At 34.3% G+C, this 19,893-nt stretch overlaps 1 protein-coding gene and 1 long non-coding RNA gene across 4 annotated transcripts in view; one reads left to right on the forward strand and one right to left on the reverse strand.

Moving 5' to 3' along the window:
• The window catches only part of LOC147833963 (uncharacterized), a 278,169-nt gene that overhangs the window by 241,744 nt on the left and 16,532 nt on the right, over nt 1-19,893 (forward strand). The window contains exons 2-4 of one of the 3 annotated variants that reach the window (XM_087281514.1): nt 10,216-10,267; nt 10,924-10,987; nt 13,339-13,585. In XM_087281514.1, the coding sequence (XP_087137640.1) occupies nt 10,216-10,267; nt 10,924-10,987; nt 13,339-13,532 (310 nt within the window). In that variant the 3' untranslated portion in view covers nt 13,533-13,585. Of the gene's footprint in view, nt 1-10,215; nt 10,268-10,923; nt 10,988-13,338; nt 13,586-19,893 lie in introns of those variants that run through there. The other 2 variants (XM_087281515.1, XR_015507502.1) reach the window with 2 other exon arrangements.
• On the reverse strand, nt 3,827-6,825 carry LOC137487589 (uncharacterized). Its single transcript, XR_015507503.1, has 7 exons — nt 6,712-6,825; nt 6,488-6,575; nt 5,675-5,758; nt 5,500-5,554; nt 5,325-5,400; nt 5,074-5,250; nt 3,827-4,736 (listed from the first exon to the last, which is right to left on the reverse strand). It is a non-coding gene; the product is annotated as an uncharacterized LOC137487589 (long non-coding RNA).

A 19,893-nucleotide genomic window follows, 5' to 3' on the forward strand; every position in this document is an offset into this window, starting at 1 on the left:
GTGATAATTACTAACAATGCCCATTTAATCAAGTGATGACATTCGGATAAGCTGTAATAATATGATCAAATACCTAAACAAATGAATTGAAATTAACACTATACTTAATAAAGACTCATTTTGCAAGCATTATACAGATTTATTTATTTTTTTAGATTTAGCACCACTCCATAACTGACACAATACTGTCTGGTTAAACCACTATTTATATGCTAAAAAGGCAATAAAGATCCAACATTCCTGACCATTATCAACAATAAAGCCTAGAAAAAAAGGGCATCAATTTCTTGTAAACCGATAGGTTCAAATATTCCTTTCCAGCTATCAAAGAAATAATTTGTTCATTAATTATAGTTTTTAAGCTATTAAATTGTTTTAAATTCAAAATTTTAATATACACATCAGTGTAAAAGCTATAAATGGTGAAAAATAATATTTGTGTAATTGTGTACCTGGGTCTCTCCACTTTTGCCATAGCCTCTTTTGGCTTTAACAAACTTATCCCTGAGGTTTAACAAAAACTTTCCTCCTTTCCCACTGCTGTTGCAATTCACGGATGGACGGATCATAAAGATGTCGATACAGCCTTTCTGTTTCAGACAAAATCTCTTCAAATTGATTCATAACTCAAATCAAATATGGCGCCTCGCGAACTGTTCATTCGAGTCTCAGCCGAAATAATGTTGTGCGCACCCAAAGCGAACGTCTGCAAACATTACAATGACGTCACAGTCCCTCTGCAAACTCAAGTGAGTTAGCAAATATGTAGAGTATAAACCAGGCCTAAAATGAGTTCATTAATTGCCTTATTCTCATTTTTTTTTTTTCAAAAAATCTGGGCTTTGATGCTTAATATTCGAATAATATTTTCACATTTACCTTTCTATTTGTTAAGGTGTTTTCCACCTTGCATTACACATTCTATTTAGATATTACGAAGATCTAATGACCTCCCACTCCCAATGTGTTTTATTGATTTAAAAAGGTTTTAGCTGCCCAACTAAAGTCAGCACTAAAGCAAGTTCATTTGCATACTAATTAAAGTCCTTAATCAAACATTTTGGAAAAGATGGAGAATTCAGCGCTGATTGTTTTTTGCTCCCTCTGATTTTTTACTCCCAAATAAATTGCTGTGCATTTACTCACAATTTACACATTGTAGAGAGCTGTTAGCTTGAAAGAGGTCCACTCATATGACAAATACACATGATTAATTTGATTATGCCACATCTAACTGAAAATAAAGTGAGTTACATAGTCCCAGGTGGCGGTCTAATTAAGTTATCAGCCACCTTTAGGGCATGTGGTCTGGTTGTGTGCCAGCAAATGCATCTAGTCCAAATGACGACTGTCCATTGTTTTCTTGGACGTAAACAGGCAGCCAGTCAAGCTTGGGATGAAAACTAAAATGCGTTATGCCTTCAATCAGCTCTATATTGGATGCATTTAAAGATGATTTATGCAGTAGTGCTTGTTTTTTTTTTAACCTGAAGTAAACAGTTTGGTACAAACTATACAGACACATAAAGTTTGTGAAGTAGCAGCCATGTTACTTCATGCATGTTGTTGATTGGCTGCTTATTGAATGGTTTGGCTTTAAAGCAATCAATCATGAAAAAGGTTATATGGTTTTTCAAACAAATGGCTCTGTATTCAGATTGTATTCAGATCAAATAGAACTGGAAATAATTATTTAAAATTGAAAATAAGAGTGTGTGACTGTATGATATATAAAAAAAGACTCCAATCAACCAATTTTTTTTGTAAATTATAAGCATATAGTAGGTCAAATAGAATCAAAATAAGATTGTTTTATTGTATTTTATTGACTTTCAACCATTCATTAAAACTGGAATATATAATTCAGGAAGTTCCCCCAACGTCCAAAGACATGCGGTACAGGTGAATTGGGTAGGCTAAATTGTCCGTAGTGTATGAGTGTGTGAGTGAATGTGTGTGGATGTTTCCCAGAGATGGGTTGTGGCTGGAAGGGTATGCGCTAGGCAAGGCAAGGCAAGGCAAGTTTATTTATATAGCACATTTCATACACAATGGCAATTCAAAGTGCTTTACATAAACAAGAATAAAAGAAACAAGTAAAATAAAAATAAAAACAAATAATAAAAATGCATAAAAACAAAATAAAACATAAAAACAGGTAAAATGTGATATAAAAGAATGAAGAAGAAGAGAAAACATGATAGTGCAATCTGTCGGACGCAGCACAGTGCTCATTCAGTAAAGGCACAGCTAAACAGATGTGTTTTCAGTCTTGATTTGAATGTGCCTAATGTTGGAGCACATCTGATCATTTCTGGAAGCTGATTCCAGCAGCGAGGGGCGTAGTGGCTGAAGGCAGATTCACCCTGCTTAGACTGAACTCTTGGAACTTCTAGTTTATATGATCCTAAAGATCTGAGTGATCTGTTAGGTTTGTATTGAGTGAGCATATCTGTGATGTATTTAGGTCCTAGGCCATTTAGTGATTTATAGACCAGTAATAATACTTTAAAATATATTCTGAATGTAACTGGCAGCCAGTGTAAAGACCTGAGGACAGGTGTGATGTGCTCTGATTTTCTGGTTCTGGTTAGAATTCTGGCTGCAGCGTTCTGGATGAGCTGCAACTGTCTGAATGTCTTTTTAGGAAGACCAGTGAGGAGTCCATTACAGTAATCCACCCTGCTGCTGATAAAAGCATGAACAAGTTTTTCTAAATCTTCACTAGAAACAAAGCATCTGAATCTTGCTATGTTTTTGAGATGATAGTATGCTGATTTACTGACTGCTTTGACATGACTGTTGAAACTCAGATCTGACTCCAGAGTCACACCAAGATTCTTGACCTTATTTTTTGTCGTTTGACCTTTAGTGTCAAAGTACGCATTTACCTTGAAAACCTCATCTTTGTTTCCAAACACAATAATTTCAGTTTTCTCTTTGTTTAACTGAAGAAAGTTTTGGCACATCCAATTGCTCATTTCATCAATGCATTGGCAGAGGGTGTCAATGGGGCTGTAGTCATTAGGCAGTAAGGCTAGGTAGATCTGAGTGTCATCAGCATAGCTGTGGTATAGGAGATTTGGATCTTTCTCATTATTTGGCTTAGAGGGAGCATGTAAAGGTTGAACAGGAGAGGTGCCAGAATCGAGCCTTGTGGGACTCCACACGTCATGGGTGTCCACCTCGACCTATGGTCACCTATACTGACATGGTAACCTCTACCTTCTAGGTAAGATCTAAACCATTTGAGGACCGTGCCAGATAGCCCGACCCAGTTTTCCAGCCTATCCAGAAGTATGCTGTGATCGCCAGTGTCAAATGCAGCACTGAGATCCAACAATACCAGCACTGTTATTTTACCTGAATCTGTATTTAGGCGTATATCATTGATTATCTTTATAAGAGCGCTCTCTGTACTGTGATGTGCTCTGAACCCCGATTGAAAATTGTCTAAACACCCCCTGAAGTTTAAGAACTTGTTAACCTGGTTAAAAACAACTTTTTCAATGATTTTGCCAATGAAAGGGAGATTTGAGATTGGCCTGTAATTGCTCAATACACTCTCAGAAAAAAAGGTACAAAATTGTACCTTTTAGGGTACAAATGGCCCGTCACTGGGGTGGTACCCTTAAGGGTACAAATTTGTACCTCTATTTAAAGGTACAAAATTGTACCTTCTACATTTGTACCCTTTAAGGGACAATTTTGTACCCCCACCGAAGGTACAAAAATGTACCTTTTTATATTATATAGCATTTTCAGGGTACTGACCCAGGCATTTTGATCCTTTGGTGACTGCATGCACAAATAAATAAATAAAATATTTCGGTTCGCAGATGTCCAATTTTATTTATTAATGTAGAAATATTTCATTACAACTCACAACTGAATGTGTCAAGAAATAAAATTACACAGTAAATATAAAGCAGACATGTAAAACAGTAAAAAGAACAATTTAGAAAACAAATAAAAATTGTTCACTCACTGTACAGTATATAATCTACCCTTAATACAAAGACCACAAGAATACTGTTTAAGATTTATAAACACATTACACAGGCTACATCAAGTACTTCACTTTATAAAGTCCAAAGTATTTGTCTTGAGTCAAAATACTCGGTCATAATAAATAATTTGTCATCAAATTTTCTCTGTATTTCAGAATGAAGGCAATGTTTCTCTATAAATTGCTTCAACAGTGCAGAAAACCAAATACATCAGTAGCCTCTTCCTCAACACCAGTAGATTACTCCTCATCATCCTCAAGTGGAGTTGTAATTTGTTGTAACACAATATGTGTTCATGCTTTTGATAAACACGACATGTAAAGCACTCATAACTGGAAAATGTTCTTTGATAGTCATTAGGACCACAAGTTATTTAAAAATTTGCTTTATGCATGAATGATAGCAGTGTGCTGGATTAACTTGATGATTGTGATTATCCCAAGAGCATGTAGAGAAACAAAAAACAAGGTTGATCACTCTGGTAACTGGAGTAGATCGAGGCTTGTCACTGTCCACAGTTCATTCAAAACATTCCACTGCAGAAACATCAAGGTGTTCTTCTAATAAGATGGATATGTCAAAAATGTATATTCGTCCACATCATCAGCCCGGCCAATCGCAATCCCATCAACTCTGAAGACTGCCGTGACTCGTCTTGTTAACACAGTTGTCCAGTCGGTGGCCTCCTCCTGTACTTGAACTGTTGGATGTGGTGAAGATGATTCCCTGTAAATGACAAAGCAATAATTACATTAATATCAGTCACTCTATCACTGATGAAGAGAAAATCAACATGCATAGAAAGTAAAATAATAAATATTCACTGATTTAAAAAAAAAAGTATCACAGATTAAAAGACTAATATAAATTTCATTCATTCATTCAATTTCTTTTCGGCTTAGTCCCTTTATTAATCTGGGGTCGCCACAGTGGAATGAACCACTAACTTATCCAGCATATGTTTTATGCAGCAGATGCCCTTCCAGCTGCAACCCAGTATTACGAAACATCCAGACACACTTATTCACACACACATTTATACACTACAGACAAATAAGCTTACCAAATTCAGCTATAGCGCATGTCTTTGGACTTGTGGGGAAACCGGAGCACTTGGAGGAAACCCTCACGAACACTGGAAGAATATGCAAACTCCTCACACAAATGCCAACTGACCCAGCCGAGGCTCGAACCAGCGACCTTCTTGCTGTAAGGTGACAGCACTACCCACTGTGTCATCCTAATATAAAGAATATCAAGCATTATAAAATGCATTTATCACAGCACATACTAAACAGAAAACAACATACGCACCAGAGCACAACGAAATGTTGAAGTGTCTCGCTTAACAAGGCTGGCAACATGAGAAGTGCTGCTGTAAAATCAATTCCTGGAACATAAGATGTGGCATACAAACAAATATGAAGGAATCCATCCAAAGCTAGAATTTAATAATATTAATCAAGTGGAGAAAGTTTAGAAAGAGTACCTTAGAGTCAGGTCCATGGCATTCTTCAGTTGATCTCTCATCTTTCGATGAAAACCTAGAAAATAATTTTAAACACGTAGGTGTACATTTATTGTTGTTTGTAAGTAAAAACCTACAAATTTAAAATAGTATGTAAGCCATTAAAACCATGGTATAGATAATGAGGCATACTTACATCTTGTAACTGAGCCATGCTTTCGTATGACATGCCTTCATTGGTCTGATGCTGTTAGCCTGCATTATGTTGTTCAATCTTGTCCTGAAATACAATTGGAAACTTCATAAACTTCAGGAAAGCAATAAGATAAAGCAATAACTATTTATTTATAGTATTTTATTTATATATAAGTATAACGTTAAACGATAGTAAAGAACCAACAATTCTGGACATGAGAGTTTGTGGACACTCCTCAACATTAATGTAACTTAGACACTGAAACGAAGATATGTACAAGCATACACACGCCACGTTTGTAACTAGCCACGTTTACATAATCAGTCGCTTTGCCGGTGACAAAATTGTGATTTTTCTTCACAAAATGGCGGTGTATATAACATTCTAAAAATACATTTCCGCGGTCAACCGTGGCTAGAAAATGGCCTCAAAATATAAAACATTATTGATAATTACAAATTCCAGTATTAATAACAAAAGGTTTTATATCAAGGTATATGAAGACTTCAGTCGCGGCAGCTCTGTGCCACACCGCACATTACTCACGGCCCGATTCCGGTGCATGGTTACGGCAGCGTCGGCTCGCTTCTGCCGCCGCATCTGGCCCGAGTAACGATACAGCAGACGGACTCGGGCAGGCGAGAATCTAGCCGCAACTGGCCTAAGTGTATTTTGCTATCTGGGTTGCGATAATATTCCGCCGTGGCAACACTTATTAATAAAGCAGTTACGTAACATATAAGGCGCGAATACGTAACGTAGGCGATAAAGGGAACTTTTACACCGAGAAAACTAACAGCATATAGTACTCACCGTCTATAAGGTTATGTCCCTCGGTGACTTCGATATCACATTGTATTAACTTCTTTAATAAGCTGCAGACATCTTAGCAAACTCCATCCTGCAGGCCAACGTACACCAGCCAGCCCGGAGCACAAAGCGGGGGAAAGCCGAGACCAGAGAGTCAGACAAAATCAACAGAACACGGCTTCACATGTAAAAATGAGACTGAAAATATATCTTTAATACATTCTTACCTGAAAAGTGTGGACTCCAAAATAGACTTTTCTTTGAAAAGCGTGCGAAGTTCTGTGTAAACAGCCAGCATAGTCGACGGACCGCCTCAGTAACAAACACTACTATAACGTCTCAACAAGCCAAATTCTTAAAGAGACAGCAACATCACCACCTGTATGAAGATGCTGTCACTCTGCATGGTTTATTCTACATCCCATATATACTATAGCGACTTAAACAGTAAGCAAAGACCAGTATTTACGTTTTTAATGATTAAAATTACATTTAATTATAAATTAAATTATTAACATTTTTGAGAAAAAATGTAATTTAAATACATGAAAAAAAAATAATTATTAAAATATTTAATTCAATCAATTTATTTATTTATTATATTTTTAAATTATGTATTTTAGTATTAATGTTTAGTATTAATACATTTAAATTATTGTTATATAGTGTCTTGATCTTATCATGAGCTGAGGGTACAATTTTGTTCCTATAGGGAAACAAAATATATAATTGTACCTTTAAAGGTGCCAAATTGGTCTTTTACGGTACAATTTTGTACCCAAATGTGCTATAAAAGGTACAAAAATGTACCTTTCAAACCTAAATCTGGACATTTGTACCTTTATAGCCCATTTGGGTACAAAATTGTACCCTAAGGACCAATATGGGACCTTTAAAGGTACAATTTTATATTTTGTTCCCTCTAGGAACAAAATTGTACCCTCATTGTACCTTTTTTTCTGAGAGTGTAGGGTGTTATCCAGGTTGCTCTTCTTCAAGAGGGGTTTAACAACTGCAGTTTTAAGTGAGGTTGGAAAAACCCCTGATAGAAGTGAAGCATTTACCACTTTTAGAAGATCCATTTCTAAACATGTAAACACCGTTTTGAAGAATGATGTGGGGAGCGTGTCAAGACTGCAGGTTGATGTTTTCATAACTTGCACAGTCTCTTCTAAGATTTTGCTGTTAATTGCCATGAAATCAGACATAGTGTCTGATTTCTTAAGTTGTGGTTGAGCTTGTTTGATATCGACACAACTTGGCTGATTGGATGAGCTGATTGCCTTTCTGATATTATTAATCTTATCAGTGAAGAAATGAGCAAACTCATTACATTTGCTTTCAGAGAGGAGCTCACTGGGAATCTGACTGGGGGGGTTTGTGAGTCTCTCTATCGTTGCAAAGAGTGTACGAGCATTATTTAAGTTGCTGTTTATAAGGCTTGAAAAGAAAGTCTGTCTAGCAGTGTTTAGTTCCATATTAAAGGCATGAAGACTGTCTTTATAGATGTTATAATGGACTACTAGTTTCGTTTTTCTCCACATACGCTCAGCTTTTCTGCACTGTCTTTTCATCATTTGTACTCTCGGTGACCTTGTCCAAGATCCCTTTTGCCTGCCAGTCATCTTCTTGACTTTAACAGGAGCGATGTCATTTATGACATTCTCAATTTTAGAATTGAACAAATCAAGGAGAGAATCAACAGAATCTGCAGATATACTTGGTGCTAGCGATATGGCCTTCATAAACTGCTCACTAGTGTTCTCATTTATGCATCTCTTTCTGACAGAGACAGATCTGTCTTTAATAGCTGGAGTGATCAATATATCAAAAAAGATACAGAAATGATCAGATAGTGCCACATCCTTAACAACAGTTGATGAAATGTGTAAACCCTTAGTTATAAGTAGAACAAGAGTGTGTCCACGATTGTGTGTGGGTCCTTGAACATGCTGAGTCAGTGTTAAAAACAGTCATCAGTTCTTTTACAGCATTGATTTCTGGATTATCAATGTGAATATTAAAATCCCCAGCAATACTAAAATAATCAAATTCAGAGGTTACTATTGATAACAGCTCTGTAAAATCCTCAATAAAAGCTGGAGAATATTTTGGAGGTCTGTAGATAATGATTAGTAAGATGCGTGGAGCACCTTTTAGTGCTATACTCAGATATTCAAAAGACAGATAGTCACCAAATGACACTTGTTTACATTCATACACATCTTTAAACAGGGCAGCGATGCCTCCACCTCTCCTATTAGCTCTGCAAACACTCAAAAAGTCAAAGTTTAAAGGAGCTGCTTCATTCAGAACTGCTGCGCTACAACTGTCATCTAGCCAAGTTTCAGTTAAAAGCATAAAATCAAGGCAATTTGTGTTGATAAAATCATTGACTAAAAGAGACTTATTGTTGAGCGATCTGATGTTTAAAAGCGCTAACTTAACAGTTTTAGCTGTTTTTTCTATAGTAGTCTCAGATCTACATTTAATAGACACCAGATTTGAATGATTTGCTAAACGGCCTGATGAAGTCTTTGGTTTTCTGTCACTTAACACAACACATATCTGCTTAGAGAAAGCTACAGACACACTGGGTTCCTGCTTGTTCTGAAAACATAAAGGGACTAAGCTGACAAGAAAATGAATGAATAATTCAGGAAATGTCAGGAACAATTGATTTGGGTTGTGGCTGGAAGGGGATATACTGTGTAAAACATATATGAATGAATGAAAGAATGAATGAATGAATGAATGAATGAATGAATGAATGAATGAATGAATGAATCTATTTATTGGACTGAATCAATTTTTGTGTGTGTGAATCAGAAGCATACAACAAGGCAACAAGTTTTCAGAGTCTAATCGAAACAAATGGAGTCAAAATGGGAGGATTTAAATGAGATCCAAGAACATCTGAACGTTTTATTTAGGTAATAAACTGGACCAGAGCAGTATCGATGGAAAAAAAGTGACTCTTATGAACCAATTATTTATTACTTTTTAGAATCAGAAATATAGATTGGGTCCAGTGTAGCCTGATATTTGAATATAATCAAATAGAGCCAAAATAAGAGCATTTTTATCCTTTTTACTGACTTTCAATCATACAAAGAGACCAGGGTACTATAAATCATGAACAAGTGACTCTTATGGAGTTTTGATCAATTCTTTTTAGTAAATCAGAAACATAACAGGCAAATAAGATTTTGTAATCTAATCAAACAAAATCAAATGTAGCCAAAGAGAATTTAAATGGGAATGAAGAGCATTGGAATATTTTACTGGGTTGAAATCACAAAAATGGACTTTGTAAAAGTATAGCGCAATTCATACACAAATAACTATGAGCCAATTTATTTTAAGTAATCAGATGTAGTAACCAATTTCTGGAAATGAATGCAACAAAAGCACGTATAAGGGCATGTAAAATGTAAATCTTTTTTTTTTTTTTTATTAATGGGCAATAATACATGGTGACTAAAGTAATCAGATTCACAAATACATATATTTAATGAGTTAAATTCATAGAATAGTACATCCGGTTATTTTTTTAACCCAATGGTTGATTTAAAAATATTTGGTGCTTGGTTGGGTTATTTTAAACCTTCGTTGGGTTACTTATTTAATAACTCAACCAGCTGGGTTACAGTTTTTGAATTTCAACAGTCAGCTGCTTTAACTGACACAGTTAAAGTTTAGTTTATTTTTTGTTTGTTTGTTCATTGTAGGTTGCGCTGGACAGAGCGAGCTTTAGACCTCCTTGATAATCTTGTTGAGAAGGTGAGAAAACAACAGCTCTGTATTTTGTAATATTTGCATGATGTAAAAATGCACCGATACTCACACTTAAGCAGTATCATTTACTGTAAAGGTGTCTTTACATCACTAAATTTCTTAAAATCAAATTATACATTTGTAATTCTTCTGTAAATGCATTTATACTTCTCTGAACAGCACTGGTAGTGTGTAAAGACACAAATGCCTCTTTCAAAAGTGTTTCTGTGCCTTATTTGAGTGTGAATTTGGTATTAGACTGTGTATTAGACATGAGGCCACAGGTAAGTACAGATGATTGATATAGAGTCTAAGCACAGTTCAGAAATTTCAGAACTCCACTTCTGGAATATTTGACCAAATAAATTGAGACATTACAGACTTTAACTTATTTATATTAATTATTGTGTTATGACAATTTACTGACAGGTACTAGTTATTTCAGTAAAATCTGTGATCAGGAGATTGACTCTTTTGCAAGTTTCTGAGCATGAGAATTAAGCATACTGATGAACATCAGTGCACAATTGACCATGTAAAATGGACCTTATTTGCCCACCAAATTTGAAAATGTGATGCACCTTAAGAACTCACATAAAAGACTATTCCTGGAGCTAAAAGTGCACATTTTCATAGTTTTCTTTTCTCTCTATCTGTTTAAGGTATCCCTGGAGAGGACCACTTGCAGCCTTCCAGTTATCTTTTCTCTATTGCTAAACTGGATAAGTACATGATTTTTGTTGTTATTTGGTCCAGCATACATGTGCAAATTTCAAATTCCTGTTTTAATGTTGGAGCGAACATCATTTGGTACATGGAGGAGTAGGTAACTAAACAATTTTTGGCCCACAGTGAAATTCCGTAGCATTGTTTACTTCTGTTGAAGTCAGTGGGGACGATCAAATTTTTGATTTGCTTTGTCCTTTAAGTTATCATTTGTGGTCAGCTGAAAAAAAAAAAAACATTGGTGTAAATGATGAATACTCCCAAAAATTGGTGAAACACCCATACACTCATTTAACAGCAGAGGTGAACCCATCATGTCCTGGAACTGGGTCAGTTGGCATTGCTGTGTGAAGTTTGCATGTTCCTCACGGTCCAAACACATGCAGTATTGGTAAATTTAGTAAACTAAATTGGTCGTAGTGTGTGGGTGTTTCACTGTTGTTTGGGTGTATTCATTTACTCACCCTCTAGTTGTTGATTGATTTTTTTTTCTTCTGCTGACCACAAATTGAGGTTGTTCAGTATGATGCAATTTACTTTCTATGTGCGATTTAATTGGACAGGAATTGCAAGACTGATTTCTCAACTTTAGTCAATCACAATAGACAAGAAAGAAATAAAGTAGTGACTCCAGGTTGAAGGAAAATAGTGGAGTAAAAGTAGGGGATACTGCACTAAAAATGAACTCAAATGAAGATAAAAGTACACATTTATAAAACTACTTAGTAAATAACAATTCCTGAGAAAAACTACTCAATTACATTTGAGTCTTTGTTATTTGTTACTGTACACCACTGAATGTTGCTATTTAGAATTTGCAAACAATTCTTTTCTGAAATTATATTATTAAGGAGAAAGTCTGAATGTGTGAATATAAAAACAACTTCACCATGATGCAAGTTTTGGGGAAATAAAATTGTTATTTTTGTGACTTTAACAATTCTACAAAAATACTTCTATAAAACAATTCTATAATGTCAACTACCTTGACTAGAATAGTGCTACAAAAAAAGTTACATTTTAAATAAAGATCAGATTTACAGTAGCAAGGTTAATGCAAAAAATAAATCAAGTGAGTTATTAACCATACTGTCATGTTAACGCATACATTTATTGAAATCAATTGTTTTTAATTTAAACATTGGACCATATTGATTGGTTGTTAACATAAGGCACTGTCTGCTCCATGAAGTGGGTTGCGCTGAACACATTTACCCTGATGGTAATTACCCTATATTATTTTGGAAGTTAGAGCATTTATTTATTTATTTATTTTTTGCTGAAAAACAACCAGCAACCGCTGATATGACTCCATTTTTGAAGCAAATAATTCGCAATGCTGTTTGGCCTGTTTGACTTGAGGCTTCATATGTTTCCATGCTCACAGTATGTCCTTAGACAGGCATTCCTTCACTTCAGCAAACAGACGTCCATGAACATCTGCTGTATTATGTTCAGACAGCCTTAAACTGGCAAAGTAATGTTCAAAGCGTGACCAAAAACTACTGAAGCCGGTACGCATTCATGCTGTGTAACACAACCGTTTGAAACATTCCAGAAATGAACAAACAATCTCCATGTCTGTGTGCAGTTTTCAGAACCCTAGGCAGGAGGATTAAAGTATGTTTTACCTAAACGTTGCCCACGGTCTTCTGTTTCTGAGAGGCTTGCTTGATCAGTATTCATGAAGTATTTTCATTGGTTACTACAGGTTTCAAAGCAGCGGAAACAAAAGAACAGCTCTTACCAAGGTTGAGTTTTCCAAGGGCTATTCTTTGTTCACAAACAACAACAGAATAGAAAAAGTTAAAGTCTTTTTTTTCAGTCTGTTTCATTAAAAAACACCATGGCTTATACTCTATTCTTACAAATCTACATTTAGCAAAGGACAATCCTTGACTTGTTTGCTTTAAAAATAATTAATTTCACTCACTGTTAAACAAGTGTGCTAAACAAAAAAATGCCTGAATGTATTTTGTGTAATTTGCCAGATTATTCACAAAATGACTTGTCTAAAAATGAGTTGTCGCTTATTTGCATGCACTGTCTGTATTGTTTAAACATTAGATACACTAAAGGAATTATGCAAATAGCGTAACAGTACAAATATGCATGAAAATGTGTTGAATACAATTTGCATGTCACAATTACCCAGCTCGCAAACTAGTTCGGAGTGCTAAATGTTGCAGGATGTTGCAGGCTAAAATTATACATTAAAAAGGGATCACAATGCCAAACTATCTCAAATATTTCCAGACAGAAGTGATGCCTGTAACATACGTAATCATTCACCGGCCCAATTGCTTGCACATGTTTTGGTCCTGTTTAACTATTGATCTAATATTTTAAAGATTCTTCTTCAATCATCACGCCTGACCCTCTGACTAAACTTTTTGGTTACCTTCCAACCACAAACATCAACAGGCTGCGTCATTGCCTTTACCACCTTGCTCGCCAGTCACACAATTCTTCTAAAATGGAAACACGTGTCCTCTCCATCATCAGAACACTGGATTACAGAGGTTCTGCATTGCATCTATTTTGATAAACTGAGACATTGTTTTAAAAGATCAATAAACTCTTTTAACAAAACATGGAGTCCCATACTGACTGTCAATGAGAACATTTCAGGACCTGCTGACTATAATTTCAAAAGGAAGAAATACAGACTTTTAGTATTTACTTTACATCTTCTTCTTCTATATTTACCCATCTATTATATTTTTATTTATAAAAATATATATTTTATATTCATAAATATTTATTTATTTGTATTGTATTGTATCATTTATAAAATTATATTTATTTATTTATTTATTTATTTATTTATTTATTTATTTATTTATTTATAATTCCATCATTTTCTTGTTGGCTTAGTCCCTTTAATAATTAGTGGCAACTTATCCAGCCTATGTTTTATGCAGTGAATGCCCTTACGGCTGCAACCCAACACTGGAAAATTTATTTATTTATTTATTTATTTATTTATTTATTTATTTATTTATTTATTTATTTATTTAAAAAAACAGTTGGTTTATTTTTATTCAACTTGTTTTATCTTTGCAAACTCATTGAAGGCCCCAAGAAATAGGGAGGGCTGGGAGATGGGAGAGATGATGCTTAGAAGGGGTTAGAAAGGTTTGATTTAAGTGTTCTACAGTCTTCTTGTTTTTGTTGTTGCTATATATTTGATGTCATCTCTGTGTATATGTATGCCCTATCAGAGAAGGGGAGGAGTAGGGGTGGAAGGGGGGATTCTTCAAGACGGAGATGACTGGAGTAGAAAGCTTTGGTAATTTATAGTGTGTCAGTAATCATCTAATTGGTGCAGTGCCAGCTGTGTTCAATCATAAGCACGTGATCTTCTCAAAATTAGTTTATAAATAAACCACACTTTGTTGTCTTCTAGTCTAAATTTGCATTACTCCCATTCAACCTAATTTCTTTTTGCTATAGACATTTCTGATTTATTTTTACAGTAAAAACCTCTTTCTTCTGTAAATACTTTTGGCATTGTCACAGTTACCAGTGATCTAATCCTGGCAAATCACTAGTTTACAGAGATTGCAATAGGACTACAAATCCGCTGGTATATGGACTACAAGTTCCAGTCATGCACCACACACACACACACCTGTTCCAGATCACGACTGATTACACTCTCGCAGCTAGGAGCTGCTCAAGGACGGATTAGATGGACTTTAAACACAACACACACACACACACACACACACACACAAACACACACACACACACACACACACACACACACACACCGCTTGGTTGAGTCCTGTTATACTGTTTTTGTGAATAATGTGACGCGTTTTCCTTGACTTGCTGGTTTTGACCCTCGCCTTGTTTGTTTGTTTGTTTGTTTGTTTGTTTACATTGTATGCTGACTGCCTTTTGACCATTCATCTGTGTATTGACCACGATTCTGGATTGCCCATATATATTTGTTTGCTCTTGTGCCTGGCCATTCTCTGTATAATAAACCTTACATTTTAATCACACTCCTTTGCCAGTGCCCTCTTTACCTTACAGGTATGAAGGAAGTAAGATAATGGGGTATGATGTTTTGTTACTATCATGAAGAAATTTGTGTTTCCTCCTTTATTCCTGATTGTGAAATTTTAAACTGGAAAAGCTGTAAAAGTGCCAAATGTCCACTGATGTTGTAAATTATGTATCTTTGCAATAAAAAAAACTTTATAAAATAATAACAAAAAGGGTTATGTGATGGACCAAAAATATTCACTAAGCTGCACAAATACAGTATTTTAGTCAAATGTGTTGTTACCATATCATTCCACATGTTGTAATATATTGTCAGGATATACACTACTGGTCAAAAGTTTGGGGTCAGTTTTTTTGTTTTCCATGTTTTGTTTTGTTTTTAAGAAAGTATTCTGTTCACCAAGGTGGCATTTATCAAATGTAAAAAGTGTTAAATTGTTACATATTTATTGATTTTAAATAACTGCTTTCTTACTTTGTCAAATTAAATTATTTCCCAAAAACATTATTACTTTTATCACTACCAATAATAATAATAGTTCATATTAGGGTGTTATATAGCTGGGAATCAAACTTGGGTTGCCGTGAGCATGGTGCTATTTGTCTTAGTAATTAGAGTGATTTCTGAAGGATCATGTGACTCTAAAAACTGGAGTAATGAAGATGCAGATCCATCATTAAAATCACTGAATGATTTATTAAATCAAAAGATAAACTACTTTTGGACAGTTATTTTATAATTCAAAAACATTTCACAATTTTACAATTTGTACTGTATTTTTGATTAAATAAATGCTGCCTTGGCTAGCAGAATAAGCTTATTTTAAAACATTTAAAAATCTTATTCATTAAATTATTAGAAAAACAATGCAAACCTAATTTGCTGATGTGACCACGTGTGAAGCATAGAGGATTGTTTATACCTTTCAAATAGTTCAAATGGACTATGGTCAATTATTCTGCTTTTACCATGGTTTCTACAAATAAAGAAACAGATGTATTTTAAAACATTTGTCAGGATTGTGTCCTTAAACTACTCTGGTGTGTAGAGTTGCTTTCTTACATATATCATCCAGAGCCTTCAAAACATTTTGCTTTGGATTGATTTTGGTTTGCTGTAGGCTGTAAAATAACTGAAATCGTTCAGCATAGTGATGTGGAAATGTAATGCAGTCAAGAATTTAGCTGTGTGTTTTCCTGAATATAACTGCATGCCTTAAAACATTGATTAACCAATAAGAATCAAGCATTCAGCTGCCTCCTGGCATAATTTAAAGTATTTTGTTGCCTACTGTATTTGTTGGACTTCAGTTATTTTGCAATTGGACTCAAAAAATGTCACATAAGCGATATATCAACCAAAAAAAAACTATTTAGACACTATATTTACCCACCTTCAAGTGGTTTTAAACCTTTATGAATTTCTTTATTCTGTTGATCATGAAAGCATTTATTTTAAAGAGAAATTCTGTAAAATGTTACTTACGTTGTAGAAAAAAAACAAATATTGTAGAAAGTCAGGGGTTTCTGCTTTTCAGCTTTCTTTAAAATATCTTGTTATGTGTTCAACTGAAGAAAGAAACCCAAACAGGTTTGTAACAAATAAGGGATGAGTAAACCATGACAGAAGTTTCAGTTTTGGGTGAATCTTTTTAAATCTTAAATTTGATTCTTTGTTGCTGTGTATATCAGTTAATAGCTTCAGAATTAAAGGCCAATTAAAGTATTTTCTAAAGTTGTCATATTGGTTCATTTGTCATACATTGTAAAAAATTTAATTAAATAAAAAAAGATCAATAAAGCAAGATTAATGGAGTATTTTGTAGAGGGATATTATGTTTTGTTTCTTTGTTTTTCAGATATAACGTTTATGTATTGTGTAATGTAGCTGTTTGTAAATGCAAATTGCCTAACCTGCCTAAAACTATTCATTATTAATTCAAGAAAACTTATGCAAATCCACTTTGCATGCTCTTCAAAAGATAAGGACTTAGGCACAAATTAATATGGTAAACTGACTCTATTGTTACTGTTTGTATCGTTGTGTATACAAGTGCTGAAGAAACCACCAGAGCAGAAATCGAGATAAGCCAATGAACATTTCATTTTGGACACACAATGTAAGCCATAGATCAGTTGCAACAGACTAAGTCATCTGGTTAAACAGAGCAAAGTAAGCAAGAGATTTTTTCACAGTATTTCTGATAATATTTTTTCTTCTGAAGAAAGTCTTATTTGTTTTATTTCGGCTAGAATAAAAGCAGTTTTTATTATATTGTTGTATGTTTTCATTTTATTATGAGTTAAGTTTTGTGCAATGCATAGTGTATAAATGGCTCTAAATAGCTGTTATTCCCACTCTAACTGTTTATGGAAAAATGTGTTATTGTTAAATGCTTGTATACACCAGTTTTACCTGTTTCCACATTTGATTGCAAGATGATTATTTTAATAAATTGCTATTAGATCCTGAACCTTGAACCTCAGTCCTTGTTGTCCAGGCACCCTCACATGATGCTAACCTTGTTTTTGATGTTAAATGATAAACAAATGTGTTATTTGTAAATAAATAAAATTAAAAAATAGATGTGTAACAGCAAATTGTTTTGGAGTTTAACCTACATATTATTATTTTTTTAACTATTACTATATATTATAAACTATATAGTTTATAGTTATATTTACATGACAACATTATATTTTTTTATGACAACAGCAATTGTTTGTCCTTAAGCTTTTTTGAATCATTCCTTAACTTTCACTTTTAAAGTAACATTATAAGTGGAAAATTTATGGAATATTCATAGATTTTGTGCAAAATTACATGAATTAATCCATATAATCACATTAATTGTTGTGTATAATTACAGTGGAAACCTGCATAATTACATTAATAATCCTTCTAATCACATTAACTAATCTGTATAATTACAGTAAAAATCTTGTTAATCACTTTAACTAATCTGTATAATTACAGTAATAATCTTTATAATCACATTACTTAATCTGTATAATTACAGTAATAACCTGCATTTTTACATGAACTAATCTGTGTTATCACATGAATTATTCTGTATAATTACAGTAATAATCTGTATGATCACATTACTTAACCTGTATAATTACAATAATAATCTGCATAATTACAGTAATAATCATTATAATCACAATAATTAATTGGTATAATTACAGTAATAATCTTTATAATCACATTAATTAATCTGTAAAATAACAGTAATAATAATTATAATCACATTAATTATTCTTTATAGTTACAGTATTGGCGAGGCAGTGGCGCAGTAGGTAGTGCTGTCACCTCACAGCAAGAAGATCGCTGGGTCACTGGTTCGAACCTTGGCTCAGTTGGCGTTGTGTGTGTGTGTGTGTGTGTGTGTGTGTGTGTGTGTGTGTGTGTGTGTGTGTGTGTGTGTGTGTGTGTGTGTGTGTGTGTGTGTGTGTGTTGCGCCTCTAAGGACATCGGCTGCGTAAAAACTTGCTGGATAAATTGGTGGTTAATTCTGCTGTGGGGACCCCGGATTAATAAGGGACTAAGCCGACAAGGAAATAAATAAATAAATGAATGAGTTACAGTATTAATTTTTTTAATCACATTAATTATTCTGTATAATTACAGTAATAATCATTATAATCACATTAATTAATCAGTATAATTCCTACAGTAATAATAATTATAATTACATTAATTAATTGGTATAATTACAGTAAAAATCTTATAATCACATCCCTTAATCTGTATAACTACAATAATAATATGCATAATTACAGTACTAATCATTAAAATCACATTAATTAATCTGTATAATACAGTAATAAATTCATTCATGCATTTTCTTTTCGACTTAGTCCCTTTATTAATCTGGGGTCGCCACAGCGAAAAGAACCGGCAACTTATCTGGCATATGTTTTACACAGCGGATGCCCTTCAAGATGCAATCCATCACTGGGAAACAGCCATACACACTTTTAGTTAAGCCTTTAAATTGCACTTTGAACTGAATACTAGTATCTTGAAAAAAAAAAAAGTTAAATGAAATATTATGTACTGTTATCATGGCAACATTAAAATAAATTAGATATTAGTTATTGAAACAATTATGTTAAAAAATGTCTTTAAAAATCTTCTCTGCATTAAACAGAAATTGGGAGAAAAAATAAACAGGAGGCCTAATAATTCAGGAGGGCGAATAATTCTGACTCCAACTATACATTAACTGACATTAACTAATATAATCTTATGGTAAAGTTTTTTTTCGGACAACTGAAAGTATTTTAACCTCAAACTGAGATACTGTATAGATACTCAGTCTTTAAACCAGTATAACGAACTATAACAAAACAGACCAGCTGTCTATTTTAAGCATCATTAATATGTATTTTTACCATGTTGCAGAAATGTTATGAAGTAGGTATGTCCCCTTGGCCTTATTAGTCTTAGCCGAAAGTAGCCTGACTAGTGAATTCACACCACACTCTTTTAGGAAGAATGGGTGAGCGGATTCTGAATGTGGCCGACTCAGGCAGTATTTCCAGAATGTGCATTCGGGGAATAGGGAACACGCTGACAGATTGACATCAAGTAAAAAAAAAAGTTTCCAAATGAAGTATATTTGCGCAGCGGCATGTTCAGCAGAGAATCTGACGCCAATAAACCTGAATGGAGGCAGGAGCCTGTGACAGTCACAGCACATGGAATGTAAATTTAGCTGCAGTACAGACCTACATAGATTGAATGCAGCAGTGCAGCGTTCGGGACGGGTGGGGGAAGGAGGGGGGTGCAGAGGAAGGCAGTTCCTTCTCCAATATGTCCTCAGACCTTTATTTACAACACCTCTGTAGTTAGCGCTGAGAATTTGCAGTCTCTCATTCTT

This window comes from Danio rerio, chromosome 14, assembly GCF_052040795.2.
Source record: "Danio rerio strain M-AB ecotype USA chromosome 14, GRCz13ab, whole genome shotgun sequence".
NCBI lineage: Eukaryota > Metazoa > Chordata > Actinopteri > Cypriniformes > Danionidae > Danio > Danio rerio.